At 41.9% G+C, this 26,967-nt stretch overlaps 2 protein-coding genes and 2 pseudogenes across 2 annotated transcripts; 2 read left to right on the top strand and 2 right to left on the bottom strand.

Annotated features, from left to right (window-relative positions):
• Positions 1 to 10,030: 10,030 nt before the first annotated feature.
• LOC117861528 (myb family transcription factor PHL7) lies at positions 10,031 to 16,658 on the top strand. The gene is made up of 7 exons (XM_034745099.2): positions 10,031 to 10,202; positions 11,394 to 11,611; positions 13,587 to 13,663; positions 13,763 to 13,805; positions 13,899 to 13,956; positions 14,675 to 14,744; positions 15,931 to 16,658. Exons 2-7 carry the CDS (start codon positions 11,410 to 11,412, stop codon positions 16,387 to 16,389), a joined length of 909 nt encoding a protein of 302 aa, XP_034600990.1. The 5' UTR covers positions 10,031 to 10,202; positions 11,394 to 11,409; the 3' UTR covers positions 16,390 to 16,658.
• A 634-nt stretch (positions 16,659 to 17,292) lies between these two features.
• On the bottom strand, positions 17,293 to 18,811 carry LOC140223207 (uncharacterized; annotated as a pseudogene).
• Positions 18,812 to 19,467: 656 nt separating this feature from the next.
• LOC117861808 (cold-regulated 413 inner membrane protein 1, chloroplastic-like) lies at positions 19,468 to 21,875 on the top strand. Its single transcript, XM_072294747.1, has 4 exons — positions 19,468 to 19,484; positions 20,176 to 20,271; positions 20,473 to 20,571; positions 21,860 to 21,875. Exons 1-4 carry the CDS (start codon positions 19,468 to 19,470, stop codon positions 21,873 to 21,875), a joined length of 228 nt encoding a protein of 75 aa, XP_072150848.1.
• A 1,953-nt stretch (positions 21,876 to 23,828) lies between these two features.
• Positions 23,829 to 26,485, bottom strand: LOC117861807 (F-box/FBD/LRR-repeat protein At5g56420-like; annotated as a pseudogene).
• Positions 26,486 to 26,967: the final 482 nt, after the last annotated feature.

The following is a 26,967-nucleotide window of genomic DNA, read 5'->3' as shown; positions in this document are numbered from 1 at the left end:
TGAGATTCATCTTTAAGATGTTGCTCACCCTAACTTATTTTGTTGCAAAACCAAGTACACACATTAACCGGTTCAATTTGTTTTCAGTAATTGAAAGCCACCAACATAGTCTTTATTGAAGTTAGATGATACTTCAGGAGTATAATCTTGGCATCTTTTGGAATTCCACCAAAAAATGGTTGATGATACCTTAAATGTTGTTGTACTGATTTTTGTTAGTTAAAAATATCACGGCAATACGATGAATAAGCCTAATTCAAGCACATGAAACAAATTTGATTTCACAGAATTAAGTAGGGGTTGGCATTTGCAACAAAATAGCTTATGTGGGAATCACAAACGCTATACAACTGGGATAAAAGGGTTGAGAGCCTTTTATCCCGGTTTGTAATACCAACCGGGATAAAAGGGGGTCATTTATCCCGGTTGGTGTTTCAAACCGGGATAAAAGGGTCCCCAACGAGGTCACTAGAACAGGACTAAATCTCTCGAACCCTTTTATCCCGATTTGTAATACCAACCGGGATAAAAGGGGCTCTTTTATCCCGGTTGGTGTTTCCAACCGGGATAAAAGGGTCCCCCACGAGTTAATACAAAACGATAGTATCCACTATATAGTCAGATGTGGTGTGTAGGTGGGATGGCAAGGAAGCTACGTGCGAGGCTGGAGGTTGTGGGTTCGAATCCCACGTAGCGCGCACGCGCATATTTCGCGTGAAAAATCGCGTGACTTGTGACTTGTGGGGGGCCTCCTGGGAGCTCGGGATTATAAAATGGGGGGTTTTTTGTCCTGGTTGAGTAACCCGGGATAAAAGATCCCCCTTTTGTCCCGGTTGGTTTATCCCGGATGAATTTTCGAGAGATTTGCACCCTACCAACCGGAAGTAAAGGTCAATTCTCTACTAGTGCTAGGTGACATACGTGATGGTTTTGGTAATTTTCTATCCATACTGTAGAAACATGAAAAATGCAGGGATTAGGGGGCATAATTAGTTCAACTGCATTCACACAAACTAAATGAATCAAGGCCCGAAAAATTCGTATATAGCTTCTATTATTTTTGGTGGACATGAACAAATACTAAAATACATGTCCTGGTATATGCTGTAGTTCATGGAACTTAAACATGGGAGTTAAAAACAAACCGTAGCTATCAAATAATGTAAGTAATGAGCTTTAGGGGATCGCATTTATATGTATTCACAATGGCTAAGGACTAGAAGATCATTCAATATTTGTACATGGTGGTGGTTAAAAGATAAGGGACAAAGAAACACACTTTTGCACTACTTTCTATCCATTTGAAATAGGAACACGAGAGGAGCAGCCCAAACTTGCATCCACACTCGTTCTAGATCTACGTGTGGCAGTAAAAAAAATACCGTTTTAATTATTTTTTAAAAATTACAATACACCTGAAACACTATTATATATGCATACACACTTTCCTCTAGGAGCACATCCAAGAGTTTGGACTGACATATATTAAAGTTAACGAAATCACCATATCTCGCTATCGATGGACATACCATCTACCACCAAAGGAACAAAGAGCCATAAATACGAGCTCACATATTGAGTCAGAAACTCAAATATGGGTGTATAGCAGGTATAACCACATCTAACCAACAAATGCTTTCATTTTCACGTTCTGTTTAGGCTGTTCTCTCTCCATTGCACATTCTAGTGTGTTTTCCCCCTTTCCCAATCTGAGCGTATAAAAGAGCAAAGATCATTAAGGATCCTGACACGTTCCCACAGTGGAAACCGTTACAATTGAACAATTAGTTCAGATTTACTAGATTCTTGTTTTTGCCGATTTTTTTTCTTTTTGGAACTAACAGCAGGTTCTTACGTACTGTTGGTCCTGAAATACAAGGCATTTCAATTTGCTCAAAGTCAAATTACTTCAAATTTGACCGACTTTATAAAAAGGGCAATAGATCTCAAACGTGCATAATTAGATTCATTATGAAATATATTTTTCTAATTTACTTATTTGAGGCATTAGATGTTAATGCTCTTCTCTATATATTTGGTCAAACATAGTCTAGTTTGACTTAAAAGATAAACCAAAATGCCTTACATTTTAGGATGGAAGAAGTACATTTTTCACCATCGAACTATCGCCTCAGCTTGATTTTGACCATTTAACTCCAAAACTAGAAATTTTTGACCATCCAACTACCAAAACTGTTTACATTTGGCAACCTAGCTGTTTTGATGGCTGGTTTTGCTAACGTGGATGGCACGTGGTTGTGGAACCCCATACATCAGCATTTTCTTTCCCATCTCTCTCCTTATCCCCCCTCTTTCTCCAACCAGCAAAATGGAGCTGTCGGGGCCCCTCTCTGCAAGGTGCAGCTTGCTACCCGACCTCCACGCAAGTTTTTTTGCTCAAGCCCAACTGCTGCCAATGTCCTGGGCTCTTGACGGCGGAGGTTCATGAGCTCCTCTGCACTAGCTACAGTTGTCCACCGGATACGCATTGGAAGTCCAGGCCACCGCAGCTTGGGCGGATTCAGCACGGCACTTGAGGCGGCGCAGTGGGGAGAAGGGGCAAGAAAGAGAGGAGGAAGAAAAAGAGGGAGGTGAGAGAAAAAGGAGCTGGCATGTGACCCCACTTACACGTGCACGTTAGCGAAACCATACTTCAAAACAGCTAAATGGGTAAATATGAACAATTTTGATAGTTGGATGATCAAAGATTTCTGATTTTAAAGTTGGATGGCCAAAATTAAACTCAGTGATAGTTTGATGGTTAAAAATAGACTTCAAGATGGATGGATGGAGTAGTTGTTATTACAAAATAGGTTTTTAACATAAGCACTAATCATAAATGAAAGTACAGCAGTCGTGGCCCTCCTCCATGTCTCTCCCATAGTTTGCTGATTCCACTTGGAATAAATAAATCCAAATCAAATCTGCGTATGAGATTGATTATTGCTAGGCGTGCGAGACTTCATTTTGGTGGTAAAAAAATGGTACTTAATTTTCTGATATGCAGTACTACAATGCAAAGAACCATTAGTACTCGGTTACATCATCATGTGCTAATTGTGTTGCAGTAACCTCTTGTGGGGTTTAAAAGAAGCTAAGCGTCAATTTCTTTTGTATTATTTGCTGGACCAGTCTCGGGTGGGCACGTGCACTCCGAATCTGCCGGAGAGGGAAAGCCTGGGAGCCTGGGTCATCCTTTTGTCTCTCTCTATTCGTTTTTCAGTCCATACCCAAGTATTTGTCAGAATCACAACCAAGTTAAAAACAATGCATTTGGAGGACTGAACAAACTTTAAATTTTGGACGCAAGAAAGTAGTAGTCGGCAACATCATTTCGCCTAGTATATTAAATTTGAGAGTAAGTTGAGTTTTCCCTTTGCGAAGGATTGCTTAGTTTTTACCAAATCTCTTACTCCTATAGTCCCATATACCCTTGAGTTTGAAAACAAGTCAAAGCAGATTTTCCAACTTTTTTGAAGTCTGGTTACTTTGATTTGCAAAACCTTATTTTTCACATATCACAATATCGATTGATTCGACAATACTTGTCCACTTTCTACTCCAATGCTATCGTCTCCTCTTGATCATACGAAGTCAAACTTGGGCACTAGGCGGTCATGAACGACACGTGGAACATGATCCTGAGCAAAAAAAAAAATTGTAGAGTTGTAGCATCAAATTTCTTGCCCACCAAAGGGGTGAAACCAAGAAATTGAGCTCCTCCTCGTGGGAGTGAGAGAAAACCAAAGCACAATCCTGATGACATGATGAGCTAATTAAAGCACCTCTAAGTAGAGTTGGTAAATTTGGATACCTAAAACCAGTTTTAGGTACAGGAGAGAAGATTTTGTAAAAAATTGAGCTTCTCCAGTAGTGTACCTGGAACTAGTGACCTATATTCATTCAAGTACCAGTAGCACCCGCCTCGGGGTTGGGTCGGTGGAGCTCGCCTGCCCCCGCTCCGCCTTGCCGTCTGCCCTGAATCGACGCCGTCATCTCCTTTTCCACCGGGGATCGACGAGTTGCAGCCCCGACGAGCACGCCGGCCTCGGGGTTGGGCCAGGGACCACGCCCGCACCAGGGCTGGGTTGCGAAAGCTCACGCATGTCAGGGTTGCGCCACAGAAGCCTCGCGCGGAGCTCTCCCGAGCCGGGGCTGAGCCGGTGGTGGTCGCTCGCCCGCCCCTCGCCTCCATCCTCACCACCAATTCGAGTCCGGCTAAGGGTTGGGCTGGCCCGGCGGACGTCAAATCGAGCAGGAGACAGCAGAATCGAGCGTGGGGATGCGTGAATCGAGCTCGAGGCAGATTTCCATGGTGGCGCTGGTGGCCGGAGGCGACAAGGACGCCGGCGGCGCAGGGGCGGAGGGGGACGTACGCGGCTTGGAAAGCTCCGACCGAGAGCGGTTGCTTTCTCCTCTCCCGCGTGAGCAGAAGAATATAGATAACCTAAAATTAGCAAACTATTAAGTATACTGATGGAGCAGGTTTTTGTTGGTTTTTAAGTATTGCGGTAGTTTTAGTATAGCAATCCAGTTTAGTCAATGTAAACTGGAGATGCTCTTAACTGTAGCCTGTAGTTAGAGAGAGGAGGGCCCTTCCGCTCTCCTCCTTGACGTGAGCTTAGTTGCATTTTCTTTATTTAAACATAAATATCTACCCGAAGTAGTGACAGTACCTCCGTTTCTGAATACTTGATAATTTTGGCCAAACACGGTTGCCAAAGCAATTCAACCTTTCAAGAATGAAATATTCAAAATGCCCTTATAATAAACCTATCTTTAAGAGTTTCTAGAACATTCCTATAATATTTGTATAGAGGCAAAATGGAAAAGTGTTTTTGGAAACGTGAAGTGCCAAATATTTTAAAATAAATAAAGTGGTCAAAAGTGATAAGTATTTGGAAACAGAGGTTAGTATTTTGTTTGCTTCACAAGGCACACATTTTTCCTTTCTCTACTTAGAGAAACAAAGAGACGAAAAAACTTCGTACGTCAGCGTCTTTCCGTCCGCCCCCGCACCCCCTCCCCCGTTTTTTTCCTCCCCTCATTTCCCCTCTGCCATCCGATCTCCTTCGGCTGCTCTCCGCACTCTTGTGGCAGAACCACCCAAATTAACCTAGCTAAAGTGTGCTCAACATCACCTCAAATACGAATAGACACTTTAATCGAATTAAGATGGTAGTCTATCGGGTTTCACCCGATACAACCACATGTTTCTGGTCGAAACAAACATACTAAGCTCGCACGAAGACGAGTCTAAAGATTACAACAATCCAGATAACATATTACAGGTCCCAACTTAAACCAAGATTCAAATGCATAAAGGAGTGGTTCAGAGTTCAAATCATAAAAGTGTGTTCAGAGTTCAAAGCAACAGAAAAGAACGATCAGTCTAACGTCGATACACGATACCATAGCGAAGCTGTCCATGATATCACTCACCACGGTCCTCGCCCACCGAGGACGGGTCCCACTCAACCGTCCATCCCGGAGGGATCTGGTACGGCCAAGTCACACTAGCAAGGCTGAGTATACTAATACTCCGCAAGACTTACCCGTCAGGTGGTATCTAATCCACCGACTCCTAGACATGCAATGCTTTTTGGCTGAGGGGTTTGTTTTTGCCAAAAGTTTCTAAAGTAGATCCTTACTTTCAAGTTTTACTTTCAAGTTTTAACATCAAGTTCTAATTGATTAACCATTCTAGGTAAGCACCTATTCTAAACAAGCATAGTAGAACAAGCAATTTAATCAAACATCTATTGTAAATTCTATTGTGACCTTTTGAATTCTAGGGATGTCACACCTCCATCCCCGCACCCGCCGCGGCCCCCTCCGATATCCCCCCCCCATTCTCTCTCTCGAGCTGCCACCGCCGCCAGTCTCCCGTGCCGCCGCCACTCGCCCTACGCTGCCGCCGCTCGCCCTATGCTGCCGCCGCTCACCCTCCTCTTCTCGCCCTGCGTCGCCACCGCTCACCCTCCTCCTTGTCTTAGGATAAGTCCGTATTTTGGGGCACAAGATTTTGGAGGAATTTTTTGAGATTATATTTTTTTTCTTCGGAATTCATCATCTACAAGTGGATCCATTCGCATCATTAACACGAGGCTTGGCATGGTTTTGCATTCCATATATGGATTCCTTGGCCAAAGCATATGAACTGAATGGAACTGACCTTGGTGGCTACAGCTTGTTGTCGATAGAGCTAAGTTAATACCTGGTAACAATAGATGGTGGCTTGCAGCCTTGCACTCAAACTCATGTATAAGCTACAATGTGATGTTTGCTTCATGGTTGTTCTATTTAAATTACATTACTATTTGAGTGGTCAACTATGGATAGAAATGGATTAAATCTGAAAGAGAACATATGAACTACCTGACATTTTACAATTTACATGTGGACACTGAGAACATATGAAACACAAACACCAATTTTTAGGCGGTGATTACTTTTGCCTGAATCTTGACATGAGTGTTGTTATCATATTAAAAAAAATGCTGCTAGAAGGTTTATCTTTTTAATGGATTTTTTCGGGGTCTCTTGGAAATCATACCCGAATTATTTAGTGCCACCACTTCAGGGCAGTACGACAGTTCGTAGTATAACCTAACATGCATAATTTCCATTTATCTGAAACCATTCTTAAGAATCCATCCTGCACTGTCTGCCTGTCGAATAAGATGAATAATACCTTTTTCCCTCTGAAAATACTCTCCCTTCAAAATTAATCTTTGCATGTACCTGTACAATTTACACATTTAATATTTGTTTCGATCGGAGCATCAAACAGTAGAGAAGGGGCATACCATATCTGGGATTGTAGGTCAGATTTCATCTATACTTCTGAATTTTTATCATGTGCCCATATATCTGCAGTATCTTCGGAAAATGTGGCTTCGATGATTCATTCTTGTATGGTACAAATGATCCAGCTGTAGAAACATGAAATGGATAAAATGTACAACCAATGGAAATTGATGGCATATTGTTGGCTGGTGTTAACTGGAATCAAATGGAAGTTCTGAACTTGCGATTAAATTGAAAGTAGTCATCATGGCCAGAATAATTCGACCTGGCTATGATTTTCACACACTGGAGACAGACATGAAGGTATTCACACCATACTTGACCTGTTGATTTTAGCATGGATACAATTGCCTTGCCCAAATGTTATCAGGCATTTTGGATAAAATTCTGCGAAGGCATCATCTCCCAGTGATCATATATGATTAAGTTCAATTTGGTTAGTGGTGGCAATCAAGCTGCTGTGCTTTCCGTCCAATGAGACACCATTGTGTCAATGACTGGAGCTCTTATGTATTCGGTTTGTGCTCATTTATTTTCTCTCTTTCCTTTTTCACTTTATTCCTATTTATTTCGGTGAGCCCTGTTTATTTTGTGCATCTGATTATTTTACTTGAGATATGAGTAGTATGTTTTAGTGCTGCAACTTCTACATGATTATTCAGATTTCCTTTGATTGATTTGTATTATTACTATTTCTTTAGTCAAAAATTGTTTTAGGACATGGCCTCACTGCATGTGAATGTGTTTTGCTGTTCTTTCAGGATTAAAGTGACATAAAAGATGTGGTGATCAGATGGAAATATGTTCTACTTGAGGTTCATTGGCAGCTAGCGCTGTTCGTAGTCTTGGGTACTTCTGAAAAGTAGCAAGGATCAGCTGCAGGAAACCATGTTTACGATATCAGTGTGGTGGGTGGATGATAGCATGGCATGGACAGTAGTGGGAAAATGATTCTTGGTAAGACGAATCTCAGCGTTGCAGAATAAGTAATTTAGTATTGTTAAGTTCTATGTTAGTTTCACTTCATACATTCCTTTTTTGTACTGTCACATAATTCATTTGGTCTAGACGATACTATTGTCATTCTCAATTACAGAGTACTTGGTAATTGGTATTTAAGTTAGTGCAATAGACCTCATGTGGATCATTGTGCTTTGCTCCTATAATACTTGCGAGACAAATTCCAGCCATCGTTTCCATTTGTCTTATTTTAATCGACAATATCTCTGCCTATCTATTCATGAAAACAAAGATCACCGGATGTACTTCCTGATGCTGTCAATCTGTGTAAAATTAAAGCTAATTAATGTTTAGCAAAAAGATTTACCACTATTGAAGTGTATTTATTTTGGAAGCATCAGATTGAGCTATCCCTGCTAAAATAGATGTCCATCGAGCCATAGAGGAGTGGAAGGATTGTGTGCACTGTTTTGACATAAGAACTCAAGTACTATATTTCTTGATTTTGTGTATGGGATCGTTCTAATAATTATGGCACCGGCATATGATGGGTATACTTGATAGATGTGTATGGATAAGGGGCACATGAGTTTGCTGTTGGTGACTATTTTTAATGACTTCTTAGTTCATATATCTCGAGCAGCTTGAGAAGCATGAGTTGCTTGAGGTGAGGAGAATTGCTGCCTACATTTACAAGAAGGCTGGCAAATGGAAGCAATCCATTGCTCTATCGAAGAAAGACAACATGTACAAGGATTGCATGGAGACATGCTCACAGTCTGGTGACCGTGTGAACTGTCGGAGGACTTGCTCGTCTATTTCATTGAGCAGGTTTGGTTTGAACCTGTTCTGTTGACTGATTCAGAATAGCTCGAGCATCTATAATCTCATTCAAATCCATGGACCGTAGGCACGAAGTTGCTTTAAACTCAGATGCACTCCATTGCAAGCAGCCATTATGATGAATAATACTAAACTGTTTAAAGAATGTTTCTTTGTTCTCCTATAGTAAGCTCTCATAGCAACGCATGCATAGTATACTACGGTGGTGAGTATCTTTTTTTTTAAAGTTATATAAGACAGCTTTAAGTTGACAATGATATGTACTTAAGGCAAAAGATATGCCTCCATTGGTACTTGTTGTAAGGATATTTCATATGAATCATTTTGATGCTTGTCGAGGAAATTTGTATTGCCTGTAGCAACGCACGGGTACGATCTTAATAGCATAAAAGAAAAAAAAAACTCCCAATGAAGAAGAGACGAGCACAAGGCAGTCTCTGCTCGGTGCTCGGTGTGGTCGCGGTGTGTTGTTGTGTGAGTGGACAACGTGAGAATACTTTGTTATGATTATATTTTTGGTCTAATGTATTTCAGATCGAGACTGTTTTTGAGCAGAGTTCGAGACTGTTGATATCTATTTGCATGCATAATTCGAATTTTGAATGAAGTTTCCTTTTTTAGAATGGAAAGAAATTGCTTGTGTGTGAGATGGATGGCTTATTCTACAATACATGATATGATGGGATAGTCCTCAAAACGTGCACATTTATACAGTGAGTAAATATACTTTGTTGTACGTTTCTTTGTGTTTTTACAATATACGATAAATCCCATCACACGAGAGCTAAACTTGAAGTAAGCACTCATCTTACATACATGATGCTATTACGATGCGGTACAATTTCTTCATCAATCTTTTAGCACACGAAGCGAATGCCTGGAGGACAAGACTACTGGGCATTGTGAAACATTATTTTTGACGCATCATAGGCAAAGAAATAGGATAGATGGGGATGGTCTTTGGATGTGTATTCGTACTTGTTCCACATGATTATTGTCCTGCTGAATCCAATATTGAAGGTTGTTCAAGTCGCTGTTAGAGCTTGCTAAAAACGAATACGAGGTAAAGGTGATTAACTGTCATATATTGTTTGGGAATTGATCACATGATTATTCTTTTGCAAGTTGAGATAAAGAACATCAAGCGTACTTATGCTTATGTTATTACTCATTGTAAAGTCATTTTTTATTTCACATGGAAAGCATTTTGCGTGTGTTTAAATTTGTAGAAGTAAATATTTCACGATACTTACACACGAAATTTATTTTGCCTCGTTACCTTCGGGCGCACGATCCTAATCTCTCTAAGAAAACTCCCCCGGTTTATCTATCGTCAGGCCACCCACGCCCGTCCCCCTCCCTGATGGGACCCACACTAGCTTGGCCCTCCCCCTGCCCTCGACCGTTCGGGCCGGACCAATCGAGGGCAGCAGCAAAAGGGCCTTGCCTGACCTGCCCTTCTCCCTCCGCCTTGGCCTAGAGAGAGAGAGGAGAGAGAGAGAGGAACCCAGAGACGCAGAGAGAGAGAGGGGGAGCGCTCGGCCGGCGTCGAGCAGCCTCCACCTCCCCCCTCAGACCGCGCGCCCCTGGTTAGTAGCCTTCTCCTGTGCTCCCCCCTTCTCCTCGTCTTCCGTCTCCCCGCGCCGCTGGGGGATTGAGGTTTCTTGGTGTTCTTGTGAGCGCTTTGTGTAATTGGATTGCTTCGATTTAGTCCTATTTCAATCGAGCGTGCGCGATTGTGCGCGCGGCCGGATTCAGCAGGCGTTTCGGTTCCCTGGTCATGGTGTTCGCGCCCTCAGGGAATGCGCCTGCCTTTTCCGGAATCCCCTTCCCGGTTTCCTTTTGCTGTCTACTAAGGCCCAAATTGAACAGAAGGCTTCTAAGTTCCGGTACTGAGCTGGCCTCGTAGTATGGTCAGCTTGCCGTCTCTGGGCGTCTAAGCTGGTGTAGCAAGTAGATTCGGTTCTAGTGCGGTCCATGTTGTGCTGGTGTTAGGCTCGCTGATTTTGGCATGACTATAACCCGGTTGTCCAATTAGGATTTTTTATTATTTTTTATATATCTGCAAAATACCGAGGCATGGATGGAAGTACTTTTGGTGCTCCTTGGAAATTTTGTTGAACAAGATTATTAAAGCAATAGGCAGAGCATCATGTGGAAATGAAATGTCAACAGGAGAAATGATACTAATTCTGGCTACTTGTCTTTATGGCTGTGTGACAACAAACAACAAAACCTTTTTAATCCCGAGCAAGTTGCGCTAGACTACAGATTAAATCTAACACTGACAAAAGCCACCACTAAAGAGGATAAAAAGGAAGCACCGCTTTATGACTGTAAACTGTTGCAAAATTTTCTTTTGTGGCCCTTACTGTAAACTTCTATAGCTGTGTTTGCAGGCAATATATAACTCAATGTAAATGTTGATCCATTACTCCCTTTGTCTGAGAATATAGCTACATTTAGGGTTTTCCAAAGTCAAACTTTTTTTAACTTTGACCAACAATATCTCTAAAACTAATTTATTTCAAATAGAAAAGGTTACATCTTATAATAGCTGGTATCACAATAAATCTACTAACTCCATTTTTATGTTATCAGTCTATATGATTATTTCGCTATTCATAGTTAAAATTAAAAAGGTTTGACTTTAAAAGTCTAAACGTAGCTATATTCTGGGACGCAACAAGTATGCATTTTATTTAATCATTGTATGGCATACCTTCTCTTCTTGTTGTTAATAATATAATATATCACTTAATTATGGCATTTATTTCTAGGCATTGGGCAAGCGCAATGTACCAGCCAAATCCGAGCATTGGTCCGACTCAAAGCAATCCTGCTCCTCATGATCAAATGGGTCCAGGGGATGGCGCTATGGTCCCTCATAATGGAGGAAACAGCAACCCTAACATGGCAGCAAGACAACGGTTACGGTGGACAAATGAGCTGCATGACCGCTTCGTGGAGGCTGTTACACAACTTGGCGGGCCAGATAGTATGTTTTTTGTGCTTCAACTTGTTTCCCTCATATTCTATTTTTCCTTTCCTTTGCGAACCCATTAAATGCTATCTTTTAAGGCTTCTGAATAAGAATTTGATTTTGAAATCATGTCTCCTAAATTGGGAAAATGGTTTTCTGATGAATGAGATGCATGTCTGTGCAACTATATCTCTATACATACTACAACTTAATGTAAATTATTATAGATTGATATTAAGGTGATATGCAGCAAAAGCTGGAGAATAAACAACTCATTGCCATAGATATTTCTTAAAAGAAACACTGAGTAACAAAGTATGGATCCAGGAAAATAAAACCAACTCTCTGAGTTCTAGCATGATAATAACAAGATGCATAATTTTCTTTTTTCAAGGAGGATAGACGGAACATATAAGTTTTTGCCTATCTGCACTACATCTAGGCCATATAAGTATTTTTTAAACGAACTACAAAACCATCCAGAAATGAGTTTGTAACGGTCATTATTCACGGTTAACTCTGATGACGTGAGTTCTTGAAACAGAAATGATATGGCTGCTGTAGCTGGAAATAGTGATTTGTTAGGATATCGATACAGTTTAGTCATTCAAGATTTATATCTAGGTTGCTTGCATGTGCTCAGGTACGATAGGTACCGATTTGGTGGTGTGATGTTTTTGCGAGAAATCTGAACATTGGAGACCAAATTTCTAAGTTTATAATGATCAATAATATTTGGTTCTTTTATAGCACAGAATTATTATATATGCCATGTGTTGTCCTTGGTAAAAATGCTGAGCTATGTTAGGCTAGGTAGAATAGGATGCAAAATCAGGTTTTGTTTGTAGGGAGCGATATTTCTCTCAGGCACAGGGTTGGCATCCACTTGACACAATGCTGAGCTGTTGATATAAATACTTCGAAAGTTGCTAGGTCTAGACATGCGTAAGTGTAGGAAGGCTGCAACTGGGGACACATGGCATGCTTTTTGTGTATTTTCTACACAATAGCATCTTAAACATAGTATTTGGAGCATTGAAGCATCAAATTTGGAACATACATTTACTGATGATAAATAGCAATGAGACAGCTTCTAGAGTGCTAATTAAATTAATAGAGAATAATAGTGTTGAGACTTGGGAATTGCAGCATACCTTCTTTTCAAATTAGGAAATATCCATGAGCATTACATATTCCTCCATTTCCATTTCTTCACATAAAGCACATGTTAATGTTCACTAACTGATTAAAGTATCCAATTGATAACCTACTACTTTGCAAGTATCAACTAGCTACACAAATATGGCAGTCGCTAGAGTTCATTTGCATATGACAGTACCAGCTTACAATACTAATATGGAAAGACATAGCACAATAGTTCCCAAGCTAATATGACAGTTGTGCATTAACACATTGGACATGCTCCACTAATAATACCGATTAAAAGAATTTTCCAGAAATCCGTGGTTATTTACTAAATTCGATTAGTTAAAAAAGTTTAAAAAATTCTACAAGAAAAATGTGCGGATTCACTATTCATATTGTATAAATTACCAAGGTCCTAACTATCGTATCTGTACTACTTAAAATGATAGAATCAATGTTGGTGATAGTGGTAGGCGGTCCTATATAATGATCTTCTGTTGTGTGAGGTTGTACCTGTTCACCATTTTATTCACGTGGCTTATGATGAGAATCTCCATGGCTTGATGATTAATTAGAAGTTTTAAATATAAATTATACGGATAATTATTTATTTATGATGAATTGGTCAATGCTAGTGTTTAGGAGTTGTAATCATTGAGATATTGAGATCGGTGCAACTTAAAGGCATTATAATTGTGATACTTATGTCTGAAGTGTTTGCATACTACTTTATCAATTTTGCATTGTACAACTATTTTATATGAGACACTTCTTTAGTTCTTTCAATATGCTTAGATTTCAGGTAGCTTCATCTGCTTATTGTATAATTGTATAAATGTCACAGGAGCCACTCCAAAGGGAGTTCTTAGGATTATGGGTGTGCCAGGACTTACAATATACCATGTGAAGAGTCACTTGCAGGTAATCTTCTCTATATGAATAGCCCTTCACCATTTAGACTCCTTACAGTTCTCCTCGCTAACTACTTTCTTTCTTTTCTTTTTTTAAAAACAAATCTAGAAATACCGTCTTGCAAAATACATTCCAGACCCTTCAACTGATGGTAGGTGACCATTGTCATCTTGTTTTATTACATTCAAGAAAGACCACCATTTTACTATTATTTTGCTTCATTTCATTCATACCTGTCGTGTAGACAACAAAGCTGAAAAGAAAGATCCAGGGGATTTGCTGGCAGCTCTTGAAGGTTCCTCGTAAGTATCAGTTCTCCGTGTGTTTGTGTTTACTTTCATGTAAAGATAGGTCTTCTTGCTTGGTAGTTGAAAGAAAGAGGTAGGTGGATCAGGTGCAACCTGTTGTGGTGACTTCAGTTCAAATGGCCAGACATCATTTGCAGTATTAAAAAATACCTAATGACAATGGTAAATTTTGTATTAGAATATTAGTTAAGGAAATGAATGTAGTTTTGACATTCAAACAAAATCTGTGTTGATGTTATTGTGTATTGACACTCAGGTGGTTTATGCATACAAGACTGGTTTAATCAGTAACACATGGCTTCTTTTTATTGAATCTCCACGTAATGACTTTTTTTAGGCGAAGAAGGTAGGGGCCACCCCTACTGTGGTATTTTTTTCCTAATATGAATTGGAAGTAGTTCATTATGTCTATTAGCATGCCTCATCCACAGGTGCATATTTGAAGATTGTTAAACTTAAAAATGGACCTAGACTTAAACTGTGCTATACAGTGTACATGCCATTTGATTCCTTGATCCACCCCATGTCTTCTGACTTTTCACTTCACCATAAATAGTACGGTCTTTCAATTAGTTTCCCTCTACCTTGTTGTTTTCTTTGTACAAGCAGATGATCTATTCCACTTTTATGAAACGATAATATTTAATTATTTATTGTTCCAAACTTCCAACTGTTTCATGATGGATATGTAAACTTTTATTTTGTATTGCAGTACGATGCAGATATCTGAAGCCCTGAAACTGCAGATGGAGGTCCAGAAGCGCTTGCATGAACAATTAGAGGTAAATTAATGATGCCACAGGTATCATTGGTGTTCAGTTTATGATATTGTAGGCACAGCCATTGATGTTTCGAAAAGTTCTTTCTATCTCATGAAGGATACTGTATCATGCTTGGAGTCTGAAACAAGACTGAAAATACAAGTATGATTGAGTTGATATACTCTGTGTGCCAAGATAAACTTATAAGGCGTTTGGGTTGAAGACTGTAAAAATAATGGACCATCCAATGTTAATTATGAACAAAAGCCATTTCATTGATTAGGAACGGAATGAGTTGATCCATTACCAAATTGTTTCTCATTAATCATTATCACATATCTAGTATAAAATATGAAGAATGATGTCATCTCACCAAAATCATGGGATTATCCCATGATGGTCCGTTCCATCTAAAGATGAGTTAATCCATCAAGCCAAAATGTCTACATGATTTCATTAGTTGAACAAAAATCCTGCTGTAGTTGTACAGAAAGGTTCATTTTAGGTTCGTGAGACTCTTGAGTTAAACTCAGGAGTAGTTTAATATGCATCAATTTTATGTTGCATCCTTTGAGATTTATTGCTAGATTTTTTGTATAATAATCTAGCTTTATGATATTTTAAAATTGCAATTTTTAAAATATATTTAGTTCTGCTTATAAATGCTTATAGTTATATGGGGATAACCACCAACAAATTTCAAGTTCCCATGTTTTCGTTGGCTTACAAAGTATCAACCCATGGCTTAACATCTGACTTAGAATGATAATCAGCTGCCTTGATTGCTGGAAAGCTATATCATTTTAGTTGAAGCTCTAAATGGCATTTGTGTTGCTTTTGCACCATGTTTCAAGGAATAGTGGTGTCTGGAATCTGGATGTTCAGATGCTGAATATCTGATAAAGATGTTTGGATCTGAATCATACCAGCTAGCCTTTACTCTGTTGAAGCGTAGTTGAATTTGAAAGAGACGTCAGACATGTATATGTAAAAACTTATTTGCATTTACTGTATGAGAATAGGTGTAAACAAAAGCAGTGAATTTATCAGTTTAGGAGAAGCAGAACTAGAACAGATTCTCAGAGCACTATGTAAATAAATAGACAATAAACTTCGGTAATTTTCACAATCTTCCTACTGCTGCAGCAATATATAATAAGAAACTGTCACTACATGCATTATTGTAGCTGATAAACATCCCCTGCAGGTACAAAGGCAGCTGCAGCTGCGGATTGAAGCACAAGGCAAGTATCTTCAGAAGATCATCGAAGAGCAGCAACGGATCAGTGGTGCTGGAGCTTCTAGAGACACATCAAGTGAACAGTTGCCCGACTCCGAGAGAACTAACCCATCAACCCCTGTGCCAACATCGGAATCTCCACTTCAGGCTGTACCATTCAGCAAGGACAATGGAAGCCGAGTTGAGCCCATGGAGAGTGCCTCACATGATGATCTTCCTCATGGTGAACCTGTAACCCCCGACTCCAACTGTCGGCCTGGCTCTCCAACGCTCAGTCCAAAGCATGAGCGCGCCGCCAAGAGGCAGAGGGGCAGCAGCGATGGTACCCCAATAGCTGATGGTGACTTTGCCCTTCCACACCACATCTTTGAGTCAAGTACGGACTCAGAGTTCCAGCAATGTTCAATGCCGTACTCCAGCCATTAGCCTCTGGTGGTGTGTCCAAAGCTATTTTTCTGGTGCAGTACATGATGTGGTTAACGTCTGTAGCCCGCTGGTAGATTTTGGTCTCTTTTGACAGAAATACCATTATTAGACAAAAGAGTTTAGATGTTCAGAGGAGATGGGTTGCACATGGCATGGATGGTAGCTTTAACTCCCTAGTATTATAATTAGATGTTACCGTAATGTATCTGGTATTTAAGTTCAGATTCTTTTAGAATGGGTCTGTAATGTTCCATGGCCGTTTATGGTTCTTTGTTGCTTCCCTGTTGAGGCTGGGGCTCTTCTGAAATTTACGGATCCTGGCTGTTATCATCAGAATCTTGAACCCACTGTGCGATCACTTTATACCGGATGCAACGATCGCTTGTACTACATCAAACAGTTAAAATCAAGTATCGAAAATCATGCACTCCATAGTAATATCAGATTACTTTAAAAAACCATCAAATATTTTCATCTCGGTAGCTCCAGGTGTCAATCTATAATTCTTCCTTGTCTATCCTCTACCAGAGTAGTTCATTGCTGCTCGCAATGTTCATACTTCATGGATCTTGTTTCGTGGAACACTTTCTCTGCTGGTACAGGGAAAATCCAACTCATTATCCAGTGTCTCCTTTTTACACAATCAACGAGCTAACAAAGTATATGCATGCCCGTTACTGAATTTGTACCTTACAATGGACAGGCCGCAGCTTTGGAAAACCGTAAGATTTCCCTGCCGATCCAGCTTTGTGTACTTAATTTAAATAACACAGAGCCTGGCATTCTGCGGGAGTGATATTGTGCTCAAGGATTCTTTGGCGATCCTCCTGGCTTCTCAAAGGGTGGTTTCCTCGCCTTTATGTGGCCAAAGGTCCCAAGATGACCGTTGTTTTGTGTCTACAGTTATGCCCTCCAGCGCAGGTGCATTTTCCACGACATGTAAAAGAAGCTCGACTTGTCCCCTTGCTGCTTGAATCCTGTGATCCACATGTCCTTTAAGTAATTGTACTTGCATAGCCCAAAGTCCTGCCGGCGAGGACCAACATCTGCCAACCATAAGACGAAGCCAGAATACTGCAAGTGTAAACATAATAGTGTTATCCACGGCTCACTAATTTATTTATAAGATATACAATCTTTGAGTAATTATATATTACGACGCTCTCCCCCTTTTTTAGATATATGATATTTTGGGCAAGCTAATTAGTTCATAACTTAGTTCATTATGAACTAATTATATTTTGCTAAACCTAATATATTTAAGAATGGCAAGAGTAATATGGATTCCCAGTTGTTACAGAAATGCAATACACGAGTTAATGAAGAGTTATCATGCTATTAAACACTTCCATGAAAAATCAAACAACTTTGTAAAAATAAAACAACTATGTGCCATTGATGGCATGCTACAAAGGTCCCTGGAAAAAGGGGACATTATGTAAGCACTTGATGCAACTCCAGATATGTGAAATGTAAAAGGAAAAAAAAAAGGGATATCGTAACAAACATTGAAAGGTAACATGCATGTTACTTACGTGGACATCCAACTTTTCAATAAAAGGTGTGGCTCTCAGAAATGATACTAAGTAAAGAATCTTGTCAACATGTTCGGAATATGAAAACATGAATAATTGCAAGTGCCTGAGATTGGAAAACTTCAATGGGCTATCCCACAACCAATGCTTCTGAAAAAGGATACATAAAAAAGGTCAATGATATTAGTATGTTCAATAAGTCATAAGTCAAATGGTAACCACAATGATCTTCCACGAGATTACCTCAAGATGTTGCCACAAAATACGCAAAGTCAGATTTTGCACGTTCGGAAGCCCCTTGAGAAGTGATATGAGAGCATGCTGGAAAACTGCTTCGTTCAACCTGAAGTATGCATTTTGTAGCTTGGAAGAGTGGCTGAGGTCAATAGGTATAAAGGCCCCTTCATATTTGAAGGTAGCTAGATTTACAGCATGGAATTTTATCTCGGTTAATTTGCAGTTCTCAACATACAAGTATAGGAGATGGGGTAACGGACCATCCACTGTTAGTTCATCGTTGATATTGCATCTGTCTATCCGTAGCCACTCAAGTTTACAACAATGGGACAGGACATGTTCAAGATCCTTTCTGCTTGCATGTACTACTTGTATGTAAAGCTTTTTTAGATTTGGGAAACCTTTGAATTGCAAAGGTAGTTTCAGATATACAAAGCTAAGCTGCATATGCTGGAGACGTGATATGCTTCCATCGTCTAAAAGTTGAAAGGAAACACATAGCGGTCATTGCGCTCCCAAAATTTTTGAGGCTTTAGATCCAAAGTTAGGTTCTTTGTCCGTGATGGCACAGCAAAATCGATCCAACCATCAAGATGATGAATCAGGCTGTCATTGAAATCAATACTGATTTCCAATGTTTCAACCACCATGTCTTGGTGTTTTTGCAAAACTGCATTAACCTTATGAATGAACTCATCAGTGTGTAGGTGCACATCATCCGTGTTGCAATTGCAGACTATGACAGCATAAATGTCAATCGAGGGCACTCCGACCACATGCATCTCCACCTAATAAGCTACTTGACAAAACACTAGTCCTTGCATACTCTTTTGGTGGTAATCTGGACACTATTGAGTACAGGACGTCCTGCAAAAGCGATATGAAATCCCAATGCAAAGTTTAGACATCCCATTTGTACAAAAAGTATACTCCCTCCGTTTTAAAATATATAGAACTAATTATCTTATCCTAAATTTCACATATTTGAAAAAAGGGAAAAAGTTGAACATACCAGTGGAAGATCTTCAAACTGAACATATTGTCTTCTAGTCTCATGGATTGCTTTACCACGAGCTTCGTCTGCATTTCTTTCTTGCCTTATTAGATCGTTCGTCATTTTCATGCTAAAGTGTTGAGCCATCTGTATCGGAATCAACAGAAGAATATTTAGAGAAACAGAGCAGATGGCTATTAACATTCCTATTCTGCGGTTCCGTGCAATCATCTAATTTGCTATTTCATCGTTAATTAACGTACTATAAATGCTCGGCGTATGCGACCTATTAAAAATAGTCAGAAAAAGGAGATGCGATCTCTGACGAGGTAATGCGACAACTAAGGACGGGAGAACGCGAGAAGGGGATCGGAACCGAGCCAGAAGAGGAGAGGAGATACCAGCCGGAGATGGGATCGGAAGTGAATTAATCCACCCTTCAGCAAAAGCAAACCCTGCAGGACGCGACGGGGCAACGCGACCGGAGCGAGCCAGGCGGAGATTTTATAGTCAAACACAGGAAGGCAGGCCGAGTCGATCGAAATCGTCGTGTGGAAGTGTAAACCGAGTCCCACCCACCACGGTGGAAAGTTTTTCCAATCAGCTGTTTACAAGAGTCCGAGAGTTCGTCTAATAAGTAATAACTTTATAGTACTATATAGGAGATATTACATAGAAGCATGGTTCATCACAAATGTTAACATGCTCATATTGTGAAGAGAATGAAGTAACATGCAAAGCTTGATTTAATGCAAAGGTAATCTTCGTTCAGATGTTTGATGATTTATCGAGCTGTTCATGTAATCCATAATATTCTTCCCTAGGACGGACACTTGGACAGTAATGTAAAAAAAATGGAATGAAACAGGGAGAAAGATAGTCTATTTAGAAATTCAGCTACTGCTAACTTTTTAGTGATTTCCGCATAATACCTGGGATTGTGGAACGCGTACACAGTATAATTTCGCAGTACCATGCAAGATTTTTATTTGAGCAATGTCAATCTTTTGTCTTTTGCAGAGTGCTATTGCTTGCTAAAGGAACATCCATACACAAATCTTTCCTTGTGCCGTTTTTTGCTTTGCAAGCACCTTGCAGCATAATCTCATGGATCAAGTAAGATGTTGCTATATGTGGAAAGAATAATTCATACCTTGGTTTTCTAATCTTCCTTTGTCTGCAATATGTTATAATGAGGACAGAAGTAACCGGAGGAATGAAGACACAATTAGATCATAGTTCTATTGGACCAAATTAGAAGACAGTTCACATCTTGTAGTGTAGACTCTGAATCAACTTATGTTATAAAGTCTACAGTTGCTTATACCTACATCTGACTATCATAGGTGAACTGGAGCTTCTGCTGTCAACAATGCTGCTTGTGAGCGTTGTTCCTTACCAATTGATGAATCTGAGGTATGTAACATTTCAACATTACCGCTGTTTTGCAAGTGCAATAGCTAGAGCTAGTTAGGCTTTCTACTTCTCAAGTTAACTCGGATAGGAAAAACTAAAACCAGCCACTAGTTGCCAGAAAAGAGAATTCAAAGACAAAGGAATCTTATTTCTATTGCTACCTTCATTTTCAATAGATGTGTGAATACATGCGGTTAAAATCTAACATCTTTGCCCAGTAATATACAAAATTAGTGGCATACTGCATTTGTCCAAAAAAAAATACATATATATGATTATAGATAACTATTACCAGCATACAACTTTGAAAATTGTCAAAGTAACATGATGGGGACATGGTGGTGGTCTGAAATGACAAATAAAAACACACAGCATGCCAAATCAGAGGAAGTATTGCTCATCAGCAATATATGCTTGCTAGTCAAGAATTTTTGGTACGTCATCATAGGAGACGGTAAAAAATACGGAGAAAAAACGTTCTCCCACGTGAAAACCGGTTTTCGCGGCGGGCCGTGGGGTTGTTGGTGATGGGCACGAGGCGCCAGGTGTTCCCCTCCGCCTCCAGGGTGCGCACGGTGCAGTAGCCATGCATGTATACGAGAAGTCGATCATGCCGACTCCGGGCGGCACCTTCGTGTTCCCGCAGCCGCCGATTGCACACGTGCGTGCTCGCCGTTGCCGCCGTCATGGCGGCACCATGCGGCTTATTAATTCGTACGCACCGCACAAGGCTGCGCTCAGCGCGCTGCTCGGTTCTCGCCATCCGCATCCACCGCTGCCCAGCCGATCTCGTGGCGCACCCCCGTCCGCACACGGCGCACACCACACCCTCGCGCGCGCACGTATATGCCTCATTGGCCTCCTCCGCTCCGCGGCACCGTGTACCATGACCAGCAACCGTAGTGCCTCTGTGAGCATGCCGCGCTCGCTCTGGCACGCCGGCGGCACGGCATGCGTTCGACGGCTTGTTACCTGCAGTGCCGCGGGCACCGCGACGGGCCGCTCGACGCAAGGACGAAGCAGAACACGGGAAACCTGCGGCGCGCACAGACGCTAGAGCACCTTCGACGCGACTGCCTGCTGCGCTTTTTTTTCCTTTTGAACCGCGCGCCGCCGTTTGAGGGAAAAGTGAACTAGGAAGGTGGGAGAAGCTGAAGCCAGTTCTTTAGACTTCACCGGCTCCTTGGGATACTCGGCTCGGATACTGAGCTACATGCAATTAGAAGCCGTACTAAACTGCTTCTAAGAGCAACTTCAATAGATCCTCTTTCCCCTTTCCACTTTTCAGCTATAAAGGGGATTGAAGGAAAAAATCTCCTCCAACAGAACCCTTTCTATCTCCCTCTTCCTTTTTTTTTCTCAATCCTCTTTATCTTCCTCCTCCCCTTTACGGCTTTACAAAAGGTATTTGCTCCTCCCTTTCCTTCTCCCTTCCCTCCCTTTCCTTTTCCTTCTCCCTTCCCTCCCTTTCCTCTCCAACCACATGATACCACACGATCTGCTCACCATGTGCATTTTGGATCGGTTGATCCGTCTTGTGCCACCACCGGCCAGCCGGCCTCCGTTTGCGCCATCGCCGGCCATCTGCGCCGCCGTCCGTGCCACCGTCAGCCTGCCGCCCGCTCCTCTACCCCAAGCCCTTCACTGGCCATGCCACCGCTGCCGAGCGAGTTAAAGATGGCCCCGCGCGCTACCGGCCATGGCCCATGGCCGCACCGCCGCCCCTCTGACTGGCCGCCCTAGGCACCTGCGCCCTGCTCGCGCTGCCCCGGCTACCGCTAGGCTCATCCGCTTGCGTCGCCCGCCCGCCTGTCGGGCCTGCCTGGCCAGTCGCCTATGCGCGCCACCTAGCCACTGCTCGCGTGCCGGCCACCCGTCGTCCCAGGCATGACGCCTACTCACCGACGGGCCGCCATGGCCGCCGCCGCTGCTGGCTGTGCACGCCCTCCCAGGCTTGCGGTTAGACCTCCACCACTCCTGCACTCGAAGAAACGGAAAGGGAAGGAAGAGTGAAGAGAGAGGAAGAGGAGAGGAAGAAAAATGTTTGACCTATTGACAAGTGGGTCTCATGTGTTAGAGATACGAAAGGGAAAAGAGGAGAGGAGATCTGCTGCAGCACCTCTCCCCAACAAGATAAAATTATGAAAGATGATAGAGTGAGAAAGGGCAAAGGGAAAGATTAATTTGTTGGAGTTGCCCTAAATAACATCACACTTGACAGTTTATGGGACAGTTGTTTTTCAGGCAAGTTAGCGCAATCCTCTTTGCATCCTTGAAGGGTCGTTCCCTACCTTCATACGGCCAACATTCCTCACATGCCCGTTCATTTGTATCTACAGTTAATACCTCCAGGCAGGAGCACTTTCCACGACATGTAAAAGTAATTCGAGCTGTCGTCTTGCCCCCTTGAATCAAGTGATGCGCATGTTCTTCAAGTAATTATATTTACATTGCCCAAAGTCCTGTCTGCGAGGGCCCACATCTGCCAACCATAAAAGATATCCAGTAAACTGCAGAGCGTAAACAGATTAGTGTTACGCATGGCTCATTGATTTATTTAAAATAAATATGAAAATATGTAATGATGGAATCGTGAAATTAGAGTGCCCGTGTGCAAGCATATGTTCCATGAAAGGTACACTAAAAATTACTAGATTGCAGACTTAGCATTTGTTTGGATCTCGATTTTTTATAGACACATCGGATTACGTTAAACTAGATTTAGGGGCTAGCTACCTAAAATCTTGTTTGGCTAGATGAGATACAACTAGACTAACGTAATCTGGTTTTTTTTATAAAACTCAGAAATTCAGTTTTATGAGAGAGAAAAAAAACAACTCTAACCTATTTTCCATACCCTACCGAAAAACTTGGCTTTAGTCCCAATTGGTAAGAGCAACTTCAAAAGACAGTTAATCTTACCCCTAATATCTTCTTTTGGGGAAAATGAAAAAAAGGAACTTCAATAGTTCCTCTAAACCTTCCCCAATTTTTTCACGACGCTAAAAAAACAGCCTGCCATCACGTATATTTTAGCGTTCATGTTCTTCCCCAATCCGAATTCCCGCGCACGCACCCGTAGCTGTCTTTCTCTTTCTTCACGGCCCCGCCGTACGCGTCCTTCTGGTAGTCGTGCTACTGCACGCCGTATGCCGCCTGCTGGTCGTAAGCGTACGTCTACACGGCACCGGCAACACCGTCGTAGTGAGCACCACCATGACCCGCGTGGGTTTCCCCGCAGGCCTCCTACTTGTAGCCTAGCCTTGCTTCTTCACGCTGGCGGCGGCGGAGCCGTAGTGGGAACCGTACCCACCGTCGGTCTCGTCATACTTCTCCTGCTTGTAGCCATAGTTCTTCACGCCGGCTGCGGCACCCTCGCACGTCGTATACGCCTCCTCCTTGTAGGATGATTGCTTTTGCACGGTGCCGCCATCATGGTAACCGCCGTACGACCCTTGGTCCTGCTCCACGAACACCCCCGCCTTCTCCTTGTAGGCCGCCTGCTTCTACACGCTGCCGGCGCCGGCACCACCATAGCCGGGCTTGTCGTGGATGCTCATGCGGTTGATCAGAGATCAACCGGTTCTAATGGGTCCAATACGATGATGTGGTCTATTTTGAATTATTGGGGGGTAATTTTAGCGATATGTTGTGGGCTGATATGTTTTTTTGAGGAAAATTTTTTAGCATAGCCCCCAATACCTTGTTTTGGGAAAGAATTTTTTGGGGAACTCTTAGAGTTGCTTTAAGGGCCATATCTCTCCAATGCCTAATCGGGATTAATTTTTCGAGACAAAAGGGGTCCTTTAGTCCCAAGTCTAGTCCCGGTTGGTGTTACCGGCACCAATGGGACTAAAAAATTTCAAAAAAAAATTAAAAAAACCACGCACCCCACGCCCACCGGCTGCCCGCGCGCGCCGCCTGGCAGCTGCCCACCGACGCCGCTCCGCCTGCACCGCCCCTGCGCTGCCGCCCGCCCTTGCCCCGCTGCCGCTCCTCACTGCCAGTGAGGGGCGAGTGGAGGAGGAAGGGAAGGGGCGCGGGAGAGGAAGAGAGGGAGCGCCTGCGCGAGAGAGGAGGAAAGGAGGAGAGGAGGGGGCGCCTGCCGAGAGATAAGGAAAAGGAGAGAAGGGAGAAGATATTATTGTGGAGAGAGGTGGGGAGGGCGTTTTGTCCCGGTTGGAACCACCGGGACTAAATCGTTTGTCCCGGTTGGTAATTCCAACCGCGATAGGGGGGAGGGATCTTTTGTCCCGGTTGGAATTTCCAACCGAGACAAAGGGGAGGGGGTGTCGGTGCCAAATCTTTATAACCGGACTAAAACCCCTCCCATTAGTGACCTTCGGTGTCTCATTATTGACCCGGAACTAAAGACTCTTTAGTCCCGGATCCAAAGTCAACCAAGATAAAAGCGCTGGATGGAAGATAGTAGTGATAGTACTTAACGTACTAGTAAAACTCCTTTTATCTTCTGCAAATACTCATAAAACTTGTTCTAGGAAAACTAGTTTTAATTCTTGTGATCCAAACTACCGCTTAAAGCAATTTGAGATGTATGAAATAGGATCAAAGCGTAATAAAAAGGAATAGAAAAATGAGATCCTAGCAATAATTAAACAGGAAAAAAAATGATATAACATGTGCCATTTACATGGACCTCCAATTCTTCAGTAAAAGGTGTGGCTCTCATAAATGAAACCGAATAAAGAACGTTCTCAACATTTCTGGCATATATAAACATGAATAACTGCAAGTGCCTGAGACAAGAAAACTTCAAGGGGTTGTCCCACAACCAATGTTTCTGAAAGAGAAAACATATAAAATATGTAAAACATATATTTTTTCCCTATTAGTCAAACATTATCTTAAAGAATCTTCCAGGGGACTACCTCAATGAATAACCACGCAATACGTAAAGTTAGATTTCTCACGTTCGGAAGGCCATTAAGAAGTGATATGAGAGCATGTTGGAAAACTGCTCTGTCCAACTGAATATTTGCATTTTGTAGCTTCAAAGAGTGGCTGAGTCCAATAGGTATAAAGGATCCATCGTATTCAAAGGTGGCTAGATTCACAGCATTGAATTCTATCTTGGTAAATTTGCAGCGGTCAACATGCAAATATAGTAGATGGGATAGGGGGGCATTCACAGTTAGTTCATCATTGAGACTGCATCTGTCTATGCATAGCCACTCAAGATTAAAACACTGGGACAGCACGTGTTCGAGATCCATTTTGCTGGAATTGACTAACTGTAGCCTGTAGGTTAAGCTTTCTTAGATTCGGGAAGCCTATAAACTGGGATGGTGTAGATGTATAGATACAAAGCTAAGCTGCATATGCTGTTATGATATATATTTCCACTGTCAAAAAGTTCGAAAGGAAACACATATCGCTCAAAGTCATGAAAGAAAAATAATTCGGGCTTTAGATCCAAAGTTATGTTCTTTGTCCGGATGAGACAGCAAACTTGACCCAATTATTCAGGTGATGAACACTAGTTGGCATCAACAAGATCGAATCTGATTTCAAGTGTTTCAACCAGCATTCTGCCATGGTGTTTCTGTAGAACTGCATTAACTCATCAACGAATCTCCGGGTGTGTTCCGGCAAATCAGCCCTAAGACATTTGCACATTGCAACACCATCGAATGTCAGTCTGGGACAAATCGGCCACATGTATCTTCGCTTACTAGACAAAGCACTAGTCCTTGCGAACTGTTTCGATGGAAGTTTTGACGCAGTTGTGTACAGGACGTCCTGCGACAAAGGTATCACATCCAGGGATCAACCCAATGAAGGTTAAGGGAAAGTGAGGGAAAGTTGAACGTACCAGTGGAAGGTCTTTGAAGTGAATGCATGATCTTCCTTCCTTATCTATTGCTTCACCAAAAGCAAGGCCTGTTTTCTTCATTGTCTCTCTAGATTATTGCTTGTCATTTTGACACTATATGGCGTCAATAGTATAAGTCCCTCCTACCGGCCATCAGATTGAAACTAAACTATAGATGCACTGATAAACAAAAGAAGTATTCCTAATTTCCTATAAACATCTAGGGGTAGGAAGCATGCATATAAAGTTTGTACATATATATTTCCGTGTGATTGTCTATCTTTCTCCTTTTTATATATACTTGCAAAAAATAGTTTTCTAGTAACTTCCAAGTGAAAACTCGACTGGATGCAAAACTTCGAAGGATTCAAAACGCAGCCGAACCTGAGACGAGAGGAGAAGCTCGCCGGCGATCTTGGGCTCTTGGCTCGATCTCGCTCCTCCGCACAAGCGGGGAGAAGCAAACCAGGCAGGACGGCGGGCGAGTTGGCGAGCTCGCGTAGGTGTTGATCCCCCACGAAACCGGCGGTCTAGCAGGTTTTATATAGTTATTATAAATAAAA

The sequence above is a fragment of the Setaria viridis genome, chromosome 6 (assembly GCF_005286985.2).
Source record: "Setaria viridis chromosome 6, Setaria_viridis_v4.0, whole genome shotgun sequence".
Taxonomy (NCBI): domain Eukaryota; kingdom Viridiplantae; phylum Streptophyta; class Magnoliopsida; order Poales; family Poaceae; genus Setaria; species Setaria viridis.
The sequence above is the reverse complement of the archived record's forward strand: the minus strand, read 5'-3'. Positions and strand labels throughout refer to the sequence as shown.